Below are 14,959 nucleotides of genomic sequence, written 5' to 3'. Positions count from 1 at the left end.
ACAGCCCAAGAGCAAAGTTCCACTGATAAGAGCCCTGTGTTAATGGTGCCGGCGCCACTGTCACAACGTAATGCTGAATGGCCACAAACAGCTGACTACAGAAAGAAGACGCACATAGAGACAACATATATTTGTGGCTTGGATGAGCAGAGCTGTGAAACCATGATGAATGGGTCCTACTCTATGGACGTAACACCAGAGGGGACAGAGAGCAGGTCTAAGGAATCTTTTAATTTTTTTTCGGAGAAGAGCGTGCTGAAGAGGTCTGGACCAGGACCCTCTGACCAACCGCAACCCTCCTGCTGCCTGAGCGTTAGCCACGTCTCCTACAGCGTCAGGTAAGCTAATGCTATTGACAAGATGGAAAGATGTGTTACGAATGTGATGCGTGATATCACTGTCCCTTGGTTTGGAACTGTGAATGAACTGTTAAAACAATCTTACGGATTGTGCCTTTAAATATTACATTTAGGTCATACTCTACTTAATAAGATAGGGCTTGTTACACCAGTAAACAGTCGCATCAAGCGGCAAGATTTTGTACTTGAACATACTATTCTGGTACAGTAACAGGGAGGTAAAAATGGAAACATTGTATCTGCTCATCTAAAGCAGAGCAGCAGTGTCTAGCTGCATCTCTGTATCTACTGTGCAGATCATTACATGAATTGGGTCGTTCCACGAAATGGGTGGTGTAACTAGATTTTTTGGGGTCGATTTCACCTCATTTTTACATTCTGTAATAAAGAGCACATGTTCAACCTAATAAAAAACATGTTTTCCCATTTCAAATTACTATAGTAAGTGCTTATTAAGTGCCAAATAAAGTAACAGGGTTGACCCTATCAGGGTTGACGATTTCATCTTAAATCAACCATAATTCACCTTTATTCATTTCAAAATCTTATTTCTTAAATGTTCCATGTGGTCTATATTAAAAGGTACTTAATTTAATAAAACAATTATATTTTAAAATTCAATATTGGTGCACAATTTGTACTTATGATATTAAATGGGTCCAAAAGGGACACATTTCATGGAACGAGCCAATTATACTCATAACACAGATTCAGTAAACTTTGTGTATGTGCGTGCGTGCGCCCTTGTCAGTGAGCGCGTGGGGCATTGGTGGGACCTCGCCACCTTCAAAAAGAAATGGACCAGACAGATTCTCAATGGCATCTCCTTCCATGTGAACAGTGGGCAGATCATGGGAATACTGGGGAACTCAGGTGGGCAACACAAACACACCAGTACAGCTGACAGGCAATGAAGAACAAAATACTCAGTCAATCTGGTCTCAGAGCAAAATGTATTATATGCTACTTACATCCGTGCCACTCCGTTTAGTATGATACAGTGCCTTGCAAAAGTATTCATCCCCATTGGTGTTTTTCCTATTTTTTTGCATTACAACCTGTAATTTAAATTGATTTTTATTTGGATTTCAGGTAATGGACATACACAAAATCGTCCAAATTGGTGAAGTGAAATGAAAAAAATAACGGAAGACGGAAAAGTGATGCGTGCCTATGTATTCACCCCTTTGCTATGAAGCCCCTCAATAAGATCTGGTGCAACCAATTACCTTCAGAAGTCACATAAATAGTTAAATAAAGTCCACCTGTGTACAATCTAAGTGTCACATGATCTGTCACATGATCTCAGTATATATACACCTGTTTTGAAAGGCCCCAGAGTCTGCAACACCACTAAGCAAGGGCCACCACCAAGAAAGCGGCACCACGAAGACCAAGGAGTTCTCCAAACAGGTCAGGGACAAAGTTGTGGAGAAGTACAGATCAGGGTTGGGTAATACAAAAAATATCAGAAACTTTGAACACCCCACGGAGCACCATTAAATCCATTATTAAAAATGGAAAGAATATGGCCCCACAACAAACCTGCCAAGAGAGGGCCGCCCACCAAAACTTAGGGACCAGGCAAGGAGGGCATTAATCAGAGAGGCAACAAAGAGACCAAAGATAACCCTGAAGGAGCTGCAAAGCTCCAAGGCGGAGATTGGAGTCCTGTCCATGGGACCACTTTAAGCCGTACGGTCCACAGAGCTGGGCTTTACAGAAGAGTGGCCAGAAAAAAGCCATTGCTTAAAGAAAAAAATAAGCAAACACGTTTGGTGTTCACCAAAAGACATGTGGGAGACTCCTCAAACATATGCAAGAAGGTGCTCTGGTCAGATCAGACTAAAATCGAGCTTTTTGGCCATCAAAGAAAATGCTATGTCTGGTACAAACCCAACACCTCTCATCACCCCGAGGACATCATCCCCACAGTGAAGCATGGTGGTGGCAGCATCATGGGGGATGTTTTTTGGAGAAAAAAATTCATCGGCAGGGACTGGGAAACTGGTCAGAATTGAAGGAATGATAGATTGCGCTAAATACAGGGAAATTCTTGAGGGAAACCTGAGATATGAGACTGGGACGGAGGTTCACCTTCCAGCAGGACAATGACCCTAAGCATACTGCTAAAACAACACTTGAGGGGTTTAAGGGGAAACATTTAAATCTCTTGGAATGGCCTAGTCAAAGCCCAGACATCAATCCAATTGAGAATCTGTGGTATGACTTAAAGATTGCTGTACACCTGTACACATGTGGAACCCATCCAACTTGAAGGAGCTGGAGCAGTTTTGCCTTGAAGAATGGCTAAAAATCCCAGTGGCTAGATGTGCCAAGATTATAGACATACCCCAAGAGACTTGCAGCTGTATTTGCTGCAAAAGGTGGTTCTACAATGTATTGACTTTGGGTTGGTGAATAGTTATGCATGCTCAAGTTTTTAGTTTTTCTGTCTTATTTCTTGTTTGTTTCACAAGAAAAAATATTTTGCATCTTCAAAGTGGTAGGCATGTTGTGTAAATTAAATGATACAACCCCCCAAAAAATCTATTTTAATTCCAGGTTGTAAGGCAACAAAATAGGAAAAATGCCAAAGGGGGTGAATACTTTCTCAAGCCAATGCATGTTAGGTTACGTTATATTGGCCTACCAATGTAATAGCAGTCGTACAATATAATATGAATTGTAAGACATATCGTATGTTGCGAATTACAATTCATATGATATGTTACAAATTGCAATTCGTGCTAAAATGCTAAAGTTGCCCGTGATAAGATTTGACTCACAACATTTGGGTTGCTAGACGTTTGCGTTATACACCTACCCATCCACCCTAATCTAATTTTTGTCTTATCGACCATAATATATACTGAATAAAAATATACACATAACATGGAAAAATGTCAATGATTTAATTGAGGTACAGTTCATATAAGGAAATCAGTGAATTGAAATACATTCATTAGGCTCTAATCTATGGATTTCACATTACTGGGCAGGGGCGAAGTGGTTGTGAGGCTGGTTGGATGTGCTGTCAAATTCTCTAAAACCACTTTGGAGGTGGCTTATGGTAGAGAAATTAACATTGAATTATCTGGCAACAGCTCTGGTGGACATTCCTGCAGTCAACATGTCAGCACGCTCCCTCAAAATGTAGACATCTGTGGCATTGTGTTGTGTGACAATACTGCACATTTAAGAGTGGCCTTTTATTTTCCCCCAGCACAAGGTACACCTATGTAATGATCATGCTGTGTTTAATGATCATGCTGTTTAATCAGCTTCTTGATATGTCACACCTGTCAGGTGAATGGATTATCTTGGCAAAGGAGAAATGCTCACTAACATTTGAGAGAAACAAGCTTTTTGTGCGTATGGACAATTTTGGGGATATTTTATTTCAGCTCATGAAACATGGGACCAACACTTTACATGTTGCGTTTATATTTTTGTTCAGTAAATCATAATAAACGTGTCAAATAATGTAACATAACGCAACATATATTATACTAAATGGAGTGGCATAGATTTTAGTAACATATAATATGTTTTGCTCTGAGACCAGACTGTCAGAGTAATTTGTTTCTGGGTGCCGAAACTACTAACATAATCAGTAACATTAAATACTTACCACAGTGGAACATAAATGCACAAATCATACCTAACATAGACCTACAGTACATTTTATAGTACAATGCCTCCACTTACCATGCAATCTATGTAAAATACTGTAATTCTACTACCGCACAATCATATTTGTCTCATCCTGTGCTGCCCTTGGCTTTCTGTGTGTGCCAGGCTCAGGGAAGACCACTCTCCTGGATGCCATCTCTGGGAGGATTGGGAACTCAGGGACTCTACTGGGAGATGTGTCTGTCAACGGGAGGAAGCTGAAAAGAGAGCAGTACCAGGATTGTTTCTCCTATGTGCTACAGGTAAACACACACAAACAAAGTAATACAGTCTCACCTCTCACTCACTATTCACAGACCGCCATAAATATTGTTCTTAGCTTATCATATTTGCTAGCAGTATAAAGTTCAAGCTGGCTGACATTACGTTGAGCTTTGTCCGTAAACTGCTGCATGAGAAAGTGAGAGAGGGTGGGTGAAATACATGGCATGGGGTAAATAAGAGTCCACAAATACACTCTCTCCATCAACTCTACTCACTTCAAGTAGGGGATGGGTGGCCAGCCAGGGTGGAATTAACTGGAGTTACAGATAGCTTCTACATACAGTAATCTTTCTCTGGGATGTTCATGTGTATCCACAGCTAAATTAAATCACTGAGTTTAGAACCCAGTCCTTTGAAATAATCTCTCCTTTTACTGCAGATAAAATCCTCCCTGCTCACCGGAGCCATAAACTAATCCAGTCATTAAATTTCCCTCCTAAGCCTTGGATGAGATGGTGATATTAAATCGCACAGTAATTAAGAAGAAGAGCAGGAGAGTTCATTCACGCACGCACTCACCCATGCTTCCACGCTCATACCCATGGTGCGTGAGCACATCAAAGTTCCATAATCCAGTAGGGCTCTGCTGTCAGTCAATCATTAAAGCTCAGCCCATTCAATCTATGTTAGGGGCACACAGTAAACAGAAAGAGAAAGACAACATTATACAGCTGCCATACATACACACAAAACTCTCACAGTTCACCTCACCTTTAACACGGATCACTTAGGTAACAGACAGTCCCCCACGTCTGTGCAGAGGTAGGTAACAGACAGACCCCTACGTCTGTGCAGAGGTAGGTAACAGACAGTCCCCCACGTCTGTGCAGAGGTAGGTAACAGACAGTCCCCTACATCTGTGCAGAGGTAGGTAACAGACAGTCCCCTACGTCTGTGCAGAGGTAGGTAACAGACAGTCCCCTACATCTGTGCAGAGGTAGGTAACAGACAGTCCCCCACGTCTGTGCAGAGGTAGGTAACAGACAGTCCCCGACGTATGTGCAGACAGTCCCCTACGTCTGTGCAGAGTTGGTAACAGACAGTCCCCTACGTCTGTGCAGAGGTAGGTAACAAACAGTCCTCTACGTCTGTGCAGAGGTAGGTAACAGACAGTCCTCTACGTCTGTGAAGAGGTAGGTAACAGACAGTCCCCTATGTCTGTGCAGAGTTGGTAACAGACAGTCCCCTACGTCTGTGCAGAGGTAGGTAACAGACAGTCCCCTACGTCTGTGCAGAGGTAGGTAACAGACAGTCCCCTATGTCTGTGCAGAGTTAGGTAACAGACAGTCCCCTACGTCTGTGCAGAGTTAGGTAACAGACAGTCCCCTACGTCTGTGAAGAGGTAGGTAACAGACAGTCCCCGACGTCTGTGCAGAGGTAGGTAACAGCTACAACTACTTGACATCAGTTGACCATTTTACAAAGGATACATGGTGCTCTGAGTAGAAAACATAGAGTTCACTATACAGTGCATACACAATACATGGACTACTAATATTTTGATCTTATGCCTTCGATCTGTCTTTATCCCTGGCTTTCTTTCTTCCCTCTGTAGAGTGACAACCTGCTGAGTTACCTGACAGTGGAGGAGACTCTGACATACACAGCCCAGTTGGCCCTGAGACGACACTCAGCAGACGTCATCCACAAGAAGGTGTGAATCGTACAGACTATAGATAACCTCCAGACCAGGGCTGGCCTACAACAGATACACATTAAGATATCTTTGATTTCTCAAGCGATTCTGGTATCAACTGTGATAAGTTGTTGACCCCTGACCACTTGGCCTGGCCTGCAGGTGTTGGCGGTGATGGCGGAGCTGAGTCTAGGTCACGTGGCCCACAGTGTGATCGGAGGACGCATCTTCCCAGGGATCTCTGGGGGAGAGAGGAGGAGGGTGTCCATTGCCATGCAGTTGCTTCAGGACCCTAGTGAGTACAAAGAAGCTGTCTTTGGTCATTGCCTGTGCAGAATTTCAGGAGACAAGCATGTAAATACCCCTTAAACAAACACATAACTATACCATACATGACTAAAATATATGTAGAAAAATACAGGCTATTCTACAAAACCAAGAAAACACATTTTCAATATCATGGATTAGAATAAGAGTATGTCACCTTGAGCGAAGGAAAAAGTTGATCATCACAAAGTTCAACCACTTCTGAGCGGCTAACAATGAGACCTGAGTCTAATAATAGACTAGAAACAGAGTGGGATGGACAGAGGGGTGATAAGAGAGGGAGAGATGGGGGGGTAATGAAAGACAGGGTTATTACACACTCAGTATTAAGCTGAGTGAATCATGTGGGGGGTCCCAGGTGGAGTTTATCAGGGCCTGAGGACCCACAGGGGGTGAGGGGGTCTCAGTCCTCATTCGGATTAGACGGAGCACTCTCCACCCAAACACTAGGCCACATTAATGAAGGGTTCCCATCCGCTGCCTCGCCAATCAACCAGGAAATGAATTAATCATCACACAATTAATGCATCTGTTAATTCCACTCATCCTTTTTAAAAAGGCAATCTTTTAATTGTGCTAATTGGATAAATTAACAGAAAAGAACACACTTATCTCAAAGAGTGGCCCCTGTGCCATTTAAAAAAGTTCAACTCTGTTTTTAAAAGTTAGAATAAAATTGATGTGGAAGTTTTTTCAATGTTAAATATTCCGATGTGTTACTTTGGGACATGTGATGTCGTTTCAGAGGTCATCCTTCTGGACGAGCCAACCACGGGCCTTGACAGCATGACGGCCAATCAGATTGTTGTTTTACTGGCTGAGCTGGCCAGAAGGGACCGCATTGTCATAGTAACCATCCACCAGCCACGCTCTGAACTCTTCAGGGTGAGGGAAAGAGAACAAAGCTGCTTTGTGTTATTCCCTTACGTTCAGTGATTATGTCAACTTTCCTGATTATTTTCATCCCTGATATTTGTCTGTTGATGCATTATACTCTCTGTTATGTGTGTTCCCTAGGTCTTCAGTAGAATAGCCATAATGAGTAAAGGTGAGCTGGTGTTCTGTGGCCAGCCTGGAGAGATGGTGGACTTTTTCAGCGCATGTGGCTACAACTGTCCAGACTACTGCAACCCCTTTGATATCTATGGTACAGTAATATATTAACTTCACACAATGTATTCATGTACCACCCCTATCTCTCTATTGACCCTCCCTCCTGGTCTGCCCTATGGATTGACCAACAGTGGATCTGACGTCAGTGGACACGCGCTGCAGTGAGAGAGAGGCCACCACCTACAGCCGCATGCACGAGATCACCTCGTCCTATCAGGACTCAGAGATCAATCAGAGCATGCTGAGACAGATTGAGCAGAGTTGCCAGCGAACAGACAAACCCAGCATCCCCTTCAAGAGCAAAGAGTCACCCAGCGGCCTGGCCAAACTGGCTGTGCTTCTCAGGTCAGAGGTCAAACTACCGTGCTGTGTTTGATTATGAAGGTAAAATAAGTCTGTTTTTTTCCTAAGGGTATAGTAGCCTATGATGTGCTAGTATGATGCCACTACCTCTGATTTACTGTCTGACTCAGTCCTGTCTAACCTCCATTGTCTCCAGTGCTGTCTGCACTGATCTGGCTTCTGGCAACGCGTGTCGTGTTAGAATGACGCCACCTGACGGAAGACAATGGTCTAACCTTTCTCTCTTTCTGTAGGAGGACTGTGAGGAACCTGTCTCGAGACAGGATGGGTGTCCTGATGCGTCTGTCCCAGAACCTCATCTATGGCCTGTTTGTGGCCTTCTTTGTCATGAGGCTGGACGATGACATCACCAAGGGAGCGGTACAGAACCGGATTGGCATCATCTACCAAGCTATGGGGGCGTCGCCTTACACTGGCATGCTGAACGCTGTAGCTCTTTGTGAGTTAGCTTGCTGTATCTTACACTGACATGCTGAACGCTGTAGCTCTGTGTGAGTTAGCTTGTTGTTTCTTACACTGACATGCTGAACGCTGTAGCTCTGTGTGAGTTAGCTTGCTGTTTCTTACACTGACATGCTGAACGCTGTAGCTCTGTGTGAGTTAGCTTGTTGTTTCTTACACTGACATGCTGAACGCTGTAGCTCTGTGTGAGTTAGCTTGCTGTTTCTTACACTGACATGCTGAACGCTGTAGCTCTGTGTGAGTTAGCTTGCTGTTTCTTACACTGACATGCTGAACGCTGTAGCTCTGTGTGAGTTAGCTTGTTGTTTCTTACACTGACATGCTGAACGCTGTAGCTCTGTGTGAGTTAGCTTGCTGTATCTTACACTGACATGCTGAATGCTGTAGCTCTGTGTGAGTTAGCTTGCTGTTTCTTACACTGACATGCTGAACGCTGTAGCTCTGTGTGAGTTAGCTTGCTGTTTCTTACACTGACATGCTGAACGCTGTAGCTCTGTGTGAGTTAGCTTGCTGTTTCTTACACTGACATGTGGAACGCTGTAGCTCTGTGTGAGTTAGCTTGTTGTTTCTTACACTGACATGCTGAACGCTGTAGCTCTATGTGAGTTAGCTTGCTGTTTCTTACACTGACATGCTGAACGCTGTAGCTCTGTGTGAGTTAGCTTGCTGTTTCTTATACTGACATGCTGAACGCTGTAGCTCTTTGTGAGTTAGCTTGCTGTTTCTTACACTGACATGCTGAACGCTGTAGCTCTTTGTGAGTTAGCTTGCTGTTTCTTACACTGACATGCTGAACGCTGTAGCTCTGTGTGAGTTAGCTTGTTGTTTCTTACACTGACATGCTGAACGCTGTAGCTCTGTGTGAGTTAGCTTGTTGTTTCTTACACTGACATGCTGAACGCTGTAGCTCTGTGTGAGTTAGCTTGCTGTTTCTTACACTGACATGCTGAACGCTGTAGCTCTGTGTGAGTTAGCTTGCTGTTTCTTACACTGACATGCTGAACGCTGTAGCTCTGTGTGAGTTAGCTTGCTGTTTCTTACACTGACATGCTGAACGCTGTAGCTCTGTGTGAGTTAGCTTGCTGTTTCTTATACTGACATGCTGAACGCTGTAGCTCTGTGTGAGTTAGCTTGCTGTTTCTTACACTGACATGCTGAACGCTGTAGCTCTGTGTGAGTTAGCTTGCTGTTTCTTACACTGACATGCTGAACGCTGTAGCTCTTTGTGAGTTAGCTTGCTGTTTCTTATACTGACATGCTGAACGCTGTAGCTCTGTGTGAGTTAGCTTGCTGTTTCTTACACTGACATGCTGAACGCTGTAGCTCTGTGTGAGTTAGCTTGCTGTATCTTACACTGACATGCTGAACGCTGTAGCTCTGTGTGAGTTAGCTTGCTGTTTCTTACACTGACATGCTGAACGCTGTAGCTCTGTGTGAGTTAGCTTGCTGTTTCTGCATGGTCTATGTCTGAAATGGCACCCTATTTCCTGTAATAGTGCACTATGTTTGCTGGCTCTAGAGTAGTAGATAATCACTCAGTAAGTCTCTCATTTTAAAAATCAGATCAGGCTGATTTACAGGCTACTATTGTACACCTGCGGAGAAACATATTGAGTTACAATAACATCAAAATGGTCCAATGTTGTCAAACCATGCCTGCGTAACATGAACTGCCTATGTTCTGGTCACGTGGACCTTATTTGGTGAGAGGACCCTGACTAGGAACTTTTCTCCAGATCTCAATAGAAAGTTCAATGAACCCTCCTATTTTACCCCATCTTCGTCCATCCCCTATCTCACGGAGTAGGGATAAGGGATATAGAAGGAGATAAGGGACTAGGCCAAGCGACCTAAGGGCAACCACGAGTCAATAAGCACCCAAACAGCTGTAGATAGCGGCAGTGGGTTTATAATGTTTATCTGTCTTGAACTTTGGGATATTTAGTAGCCCATAGGCAAAGCTACTTTTAGTACACACATCTCTGTGCTGAAATGACATTATACAAGAGAAACTAATACAATCAGTGTAAGAGTTTAATGGTAAAACAATTCAAGGTATCCTTGGAATATTTACCTGGATGCAATAGCAGGGGTTGTGTTCATATCATAATCACCACTGCCCTAATGATGCTGTCATCTCTAGTTCCTGCTCTGAGGGCCATGGCTGACCAGGAGAGTAAGGATGGCCTGTACCAAAAGTGGCAGATGTTCTTGGCCTACATCTTCCACATCCTCCCCTTCAGCATCATCAGCGTGTTCATCTTTTCCTCCTTCCTGTACTGGTGTGTGAGAGAGAGAGTGAGTGAGTGACTGAGTGACTGAGTGACTGAGTGACTGAGTGACTGAGTGACTGAGTGACTGAGTGACTGAGTGACTGAGTGACTGAGTGACTGAGTGACTGAGTGAGTGTGAGTGACAGTGAGAGTGAGAGTGAGAGTGAGTGTGACAGTGAGTGTGACAGTGAGTGTGACAGTGAGTGTGACAGTGAGAGTGAGAGTGAGAGTGAGAGTGAGAGTGAGAGTGAGAGAGACAGTGAGAGAGAGAGTGAGAGTGACAGTGAGAGTGACAGTGAGAGAGAGAGTGACAGTGACAGTGAGAGAGAGAGAGTGAGAGTGAGAGTGAGAGAGAGAGAGAGAGTGAGAGTGAGAGTGAGAGTGACAGTGAGAGAGAGAGAGAGATTCTTCTATCCTTGTGAGGACCTAAAGTAAAACAAGTCAAATTCGGTTCAGGGGTTATGGAAAATAGTATTTTGAATGTAAATGTATTTTAGGTCCCAACGAGGATAGAAGAACATAACGTGTGTATGTATGTGTGTGTGTTTACCATGTAGATTTGCATTCATAGTCTCTCACACGTGACTGTGTGTCCATGCATGGGTGTCTCACTCTCTCTCAGGACGGTGGGGATGAACCCAGAGATGTGGAGGTTCCTGTGTTTCTCGGCGGTGATCCTGGTGCCCCATCTGGTGGGTGAGCTGCTGACCCTGGTGCTGATGGGAGTGGTGCAGGACCCCAACATGGTTAACACAGGAGTGGCGCTGCTCAACGTAGCTGGAATCATGGTGGGCTCCGGATTCCTCAGGTCAGAGCACTACGAGGAAATATGGACTTGTGTTTTCAGTGTCTAATTGTCATGCTATTGTTTTACATATCCTTTAACAATTCCCTTTAACAATTCATTGAGTAAATTATTGGTACTGGTGAAGTTTTATGTGTTTGTGCATTGGCTCCCATAACCACTCTCAAAGTTGTAAACTATGGACCATAATTTAACTAATGGTCCTGTTCTGTTTTTCTCCCTCCATAGGAGTTACCAGCAGATGCCTGTGGTGTTCCAGTGGCTCAGCTACCTAACCTTTCAGAAGTATGGATGTGAGCTGCTCATCGTCACAGAGTTCCATGGCCTCAACTTCACATGCAGTAAGACTCATACCAAATCTTTCTCCAGTTAACAAAGCTAGTGATACCAGTGTCCAAATGAATCAGGAGATTCTGTGATCAGTGCACTGTAACAGTATGGAACATCCCTATCAGGTTGCTCTAAAAAGCCAATGTCAAGACTCATGCATACTGTATATCGGCTGATCTTTACAATGAGTCTGGGGTTGATTACTTCTGTCTATGTTCTATGCAGGTACAAGCAGTATACCTCTGCCAGGCGCCTGTCTGATGACAGATGGAGATGACATCATAGACCAGGGTTACCCAGGAGCCCTGGACCGCTACACCCTGGACTTCCTCCTGCTCTACTCCTTCCTGCCTGCCCTGGTGCTGCTGGGAGTCATCAGCTACAAGATCAGAGACTGCCTCGTCCAACACTGAAACAGACACTGACACCAACATGGAGACAGAAAGGGGTGTGGGAGTGCTGTAGTTTGGTCTTGTGGTACTGTAAGCACAACCTGCACAACCTGCACAATATACCACATACACTCAGTGGCCAGTTTATTAGGTACACCACCCCGTTCACGAAAATGGTTCGCTCTTACAGAAAGTGAGTCACGTAGCTTGCTATATAAAGCAGGCAGACAGGCCAATGAGTGTATATTCCACAATAGCAGGGGTTCGAACCCTTGATCCACCACTTTCTATGCAGTTCATCCCCTTCAATCTGTCTTCGAAATGTCTAATTGAAAGTAAGAAACACAAATAAGAAATGGAGTTATATTCCCTGCCCATTTGGGGAGGGAAGGGGGGGGGGGGGCATTTCTGCTGTTATTGAATACTGGACTTCTGTGGTAAAGTCTGTCCTGTAAAGACAGCCATGGACGTGGTTCTTGAGTTGGACTATCACATTTACTAGGAGTGTCATGAGCAAAGAACGTGATTGGTGTGATGTCGGTATGGCAACAAATCTAGTGAATGATTCTCTGACACACTGTAAAGAAGTAATACTACTGTAATACTGTTTTTTTTCTTTAGAAATAAGGTATATTGTTGGATATCTGTGTTTTCTACGCTTGCAGAAAGTGACATGCCAGTATGATGGGATGTGTTGGATCTCCATATTGTTGTAAAAATGCCAAGTAAATGTATTTTTCTAAATAAATGTTTCTAATGAACATACTTACAATACAAACTGTTATGCTGTGTATGTGAATAGGAAAATCAATGTATGAATCCAATACAATTGATATGAAACATGTATTATATAGTAAGTTCTACAGGATATCGTAATCAGAGCATTTCTCTGGGTATATTAAATGACCGTACAGGTGTCTGCCAAGTCTGAAGTAGAGGGTAAAGTCTGTCTAAGCTCCAGAACATTCTGTTGTGATGTTCTCATTGGCTGAGAGGTGATGAGTCTATTAAGTTAGGTCTCCAGTTCTAAGACTTGGACACATTCCTCTTGTACTGGTCCAGTTTCTTTAGACAAGAAAGAGGCGACAATGTTATCATTGTTTTGGGTTCATCCTAAATGGTTTTCACACAATCGTATAGATCGTATAGTGTTAAAACCATGTAAGGATACTGTTAGACTCTAGCTTGAAATGTACTAATTCAAATCAAATCAAACTATTTGTCACATGTGCTGAATACAACAGGTAGACCTTACCGTGAAATGGTTACTTATGATGACTTTCAAAGATGTTACCTGGTGCTGAGGTAAAGATGTTACCTGATGCTGAGCTCAGGGTCCAACTGACACAGATTCATTTAGGTGATAAACTTGACACATGCCATGTATGACATTTATTACAAAGACTCAATCAGTAGTGCTGGTAAAAACATATAAACTCAGTGTGACCCGGGCCAGAACGGAATTCTGACCTCATAAAAATCCATCTATCAAGGGTACATCTGAACCAAGTTCCAGGTAATGGCTCTGTCTGGATTTCTAGACTATCAAGGCACGTGTTTGAGTCTTTAGTATTCACATTCTCTATATTGGCATGGAGTCAGTACCCCAGTCTCTCAACTCCTATTGGCTGACTCCACCCACCATATGATCCCTGTCCAATAGGAGTGCTATCTGAGCTGAATCAGGTGAGGGACAATAAATAAAACTTCATGTGGACACTTGGCTGGAGCCAGAAACACACCAGAGGTTATTTTAGTTCAAGCGCCACAGTGGCACATGTGTATCTGGCTGCAGCCATTCCAAGGGTTATCGTTGCACATTAAAACAGTTATGATCAGACAATTACACATGGATTATTACAGGGCAACCGCAATGCAATGTAACTGGGGTTACTAGAAGTAGAGATAGTTGAGCTAGATTAGAAGAACATGATCATCTTGACAATTACAGCCCGACCGATATGTTTTTTGGGGTCTGATACAATTATTTGGGGGACAAAACGATAATATTGGTGAACCGATATATCGGTCGGCTCTATTGACAATCTTCATGGACCTTGACTGGTCCCATACAGTGTGTGCTGTAGCCAACTCTTCTAACCCTAGGGCTGTGTTTACACAGGCTGATCATTTTCTGATCTTTTTCCACTTTAATTGCTCTTTTGACCAATCAGATCAGCTGTTCTGTCAATAATTGGGCAAAAGATCAGAATTGGGCTGCCTGTGTAAATGCAGCATAACTGTCACGTTCGTCATAAGGAATGGACCAAGGCGCAGCGTGCGTAGAGTTCCACATATTTTAATAAATAGAAAAACCAAACAAGCACAAACTAAACGTGACGTTCTGGACTACTCACAGGCAGCTACACAAACACAAGATCACACAAAGCACAAAGAGGAAATGGCTGCCTAAATATGATCCCCAATCAGAGACAACGATAAACAGCTGCCTCTGATTGGGAACCATAACAGGCCAACATCGACATATAAACGCCTAGATGGACACCCTAAATCACACCCCGACCTAACCAACATAGAGAATAAAAGCTCTCTATTGTCAGGGCGTGACAGTACCCCCCCCAAAGGTGCGGACTCCGGCCGCAAAACCTGACTCAATAGGGGAGGGTCCGGGTGGGCATCTACCGTCGGGGGCGGCTCCGGTGTGGGGCGAAGTACCCACTCCGCTCGTGGACACATCATCGGAGGAATCGGACTGTGGGTCGTCGCCAGATGCTCCGGACCGCGGACCGTCTCAGGAGGTTCCCGGACCGCGGACCGTCTCAGGAGGTTCCCGGACCGCGGACCGTCTCAGGAGGTTTCGGACCATGGACCGTCGTTGGAGTTTCCGGACTGTGAAACGTCGCCGGAAGCGCTGGACTGGGAACTGTCGCCAGAAGCGCTGGACTGGGACCTGTCGCCGGAAGCTCTGGACTGGGAAC

At 44.1% G+C, this 14,959-nt stretch overlaps 1 protein-coding gene across 1 annotated transcript; it reads left to right on the top strand.

Annotated features, from left to right (window-relative positions):
- The first annotated feature begins 5 nt into the window (after positions 1-5).
- abcg5 (ATP-binding cassette, sub-family G (WHITE), member 5) lies at positions 6-12,794 on the top strand. Its single transcript, XM_038975276.1, has 13 exons — positions 6-338; positions 1,111-1,232; positions 4,161-4,297; positions 5,875-5,973; positions 6,118-6,250; positions 7,028-7,167; positions 7,300-7,429; positions 7,527-7,740; positions 7,992-8,197; positions 10,364-10,502; positions 11,116-11,301; positions 11,527-11,639; positions 11,854-12,794. Exons 1-13 carry the CDS (start codon positions 43-45, stop codon positions 12,039-12,041), a joined length of 2,103 nt encoding a protein of 700 aa, XP_038831204.1. The 5' UTR covers positions 6-42; the 3' UTR covers positions 12,042-12,794.
- Positions 12,795-14,959: the final 2,165 nt, after the last annotated feature.

Source organism: Salvelinus namaycush, chromosome 35 (genome assembly GCF_016432855.1).
Source record: "Salvelinus namaycush isolate Seneca chromosome 35, SaNama_1.0, whole genome shotgun sequence".
NCBI lineage: Eukaryota > Metazoa > Chordata > Actinopteri > Salmoniformes > Salmonidae > Salvelinus > Salvelinus namaycush.
Note: the sequence above shows the minus strand (reverse complement) of the source record. Positions and strands in the feature narration are given on the sequence as shown.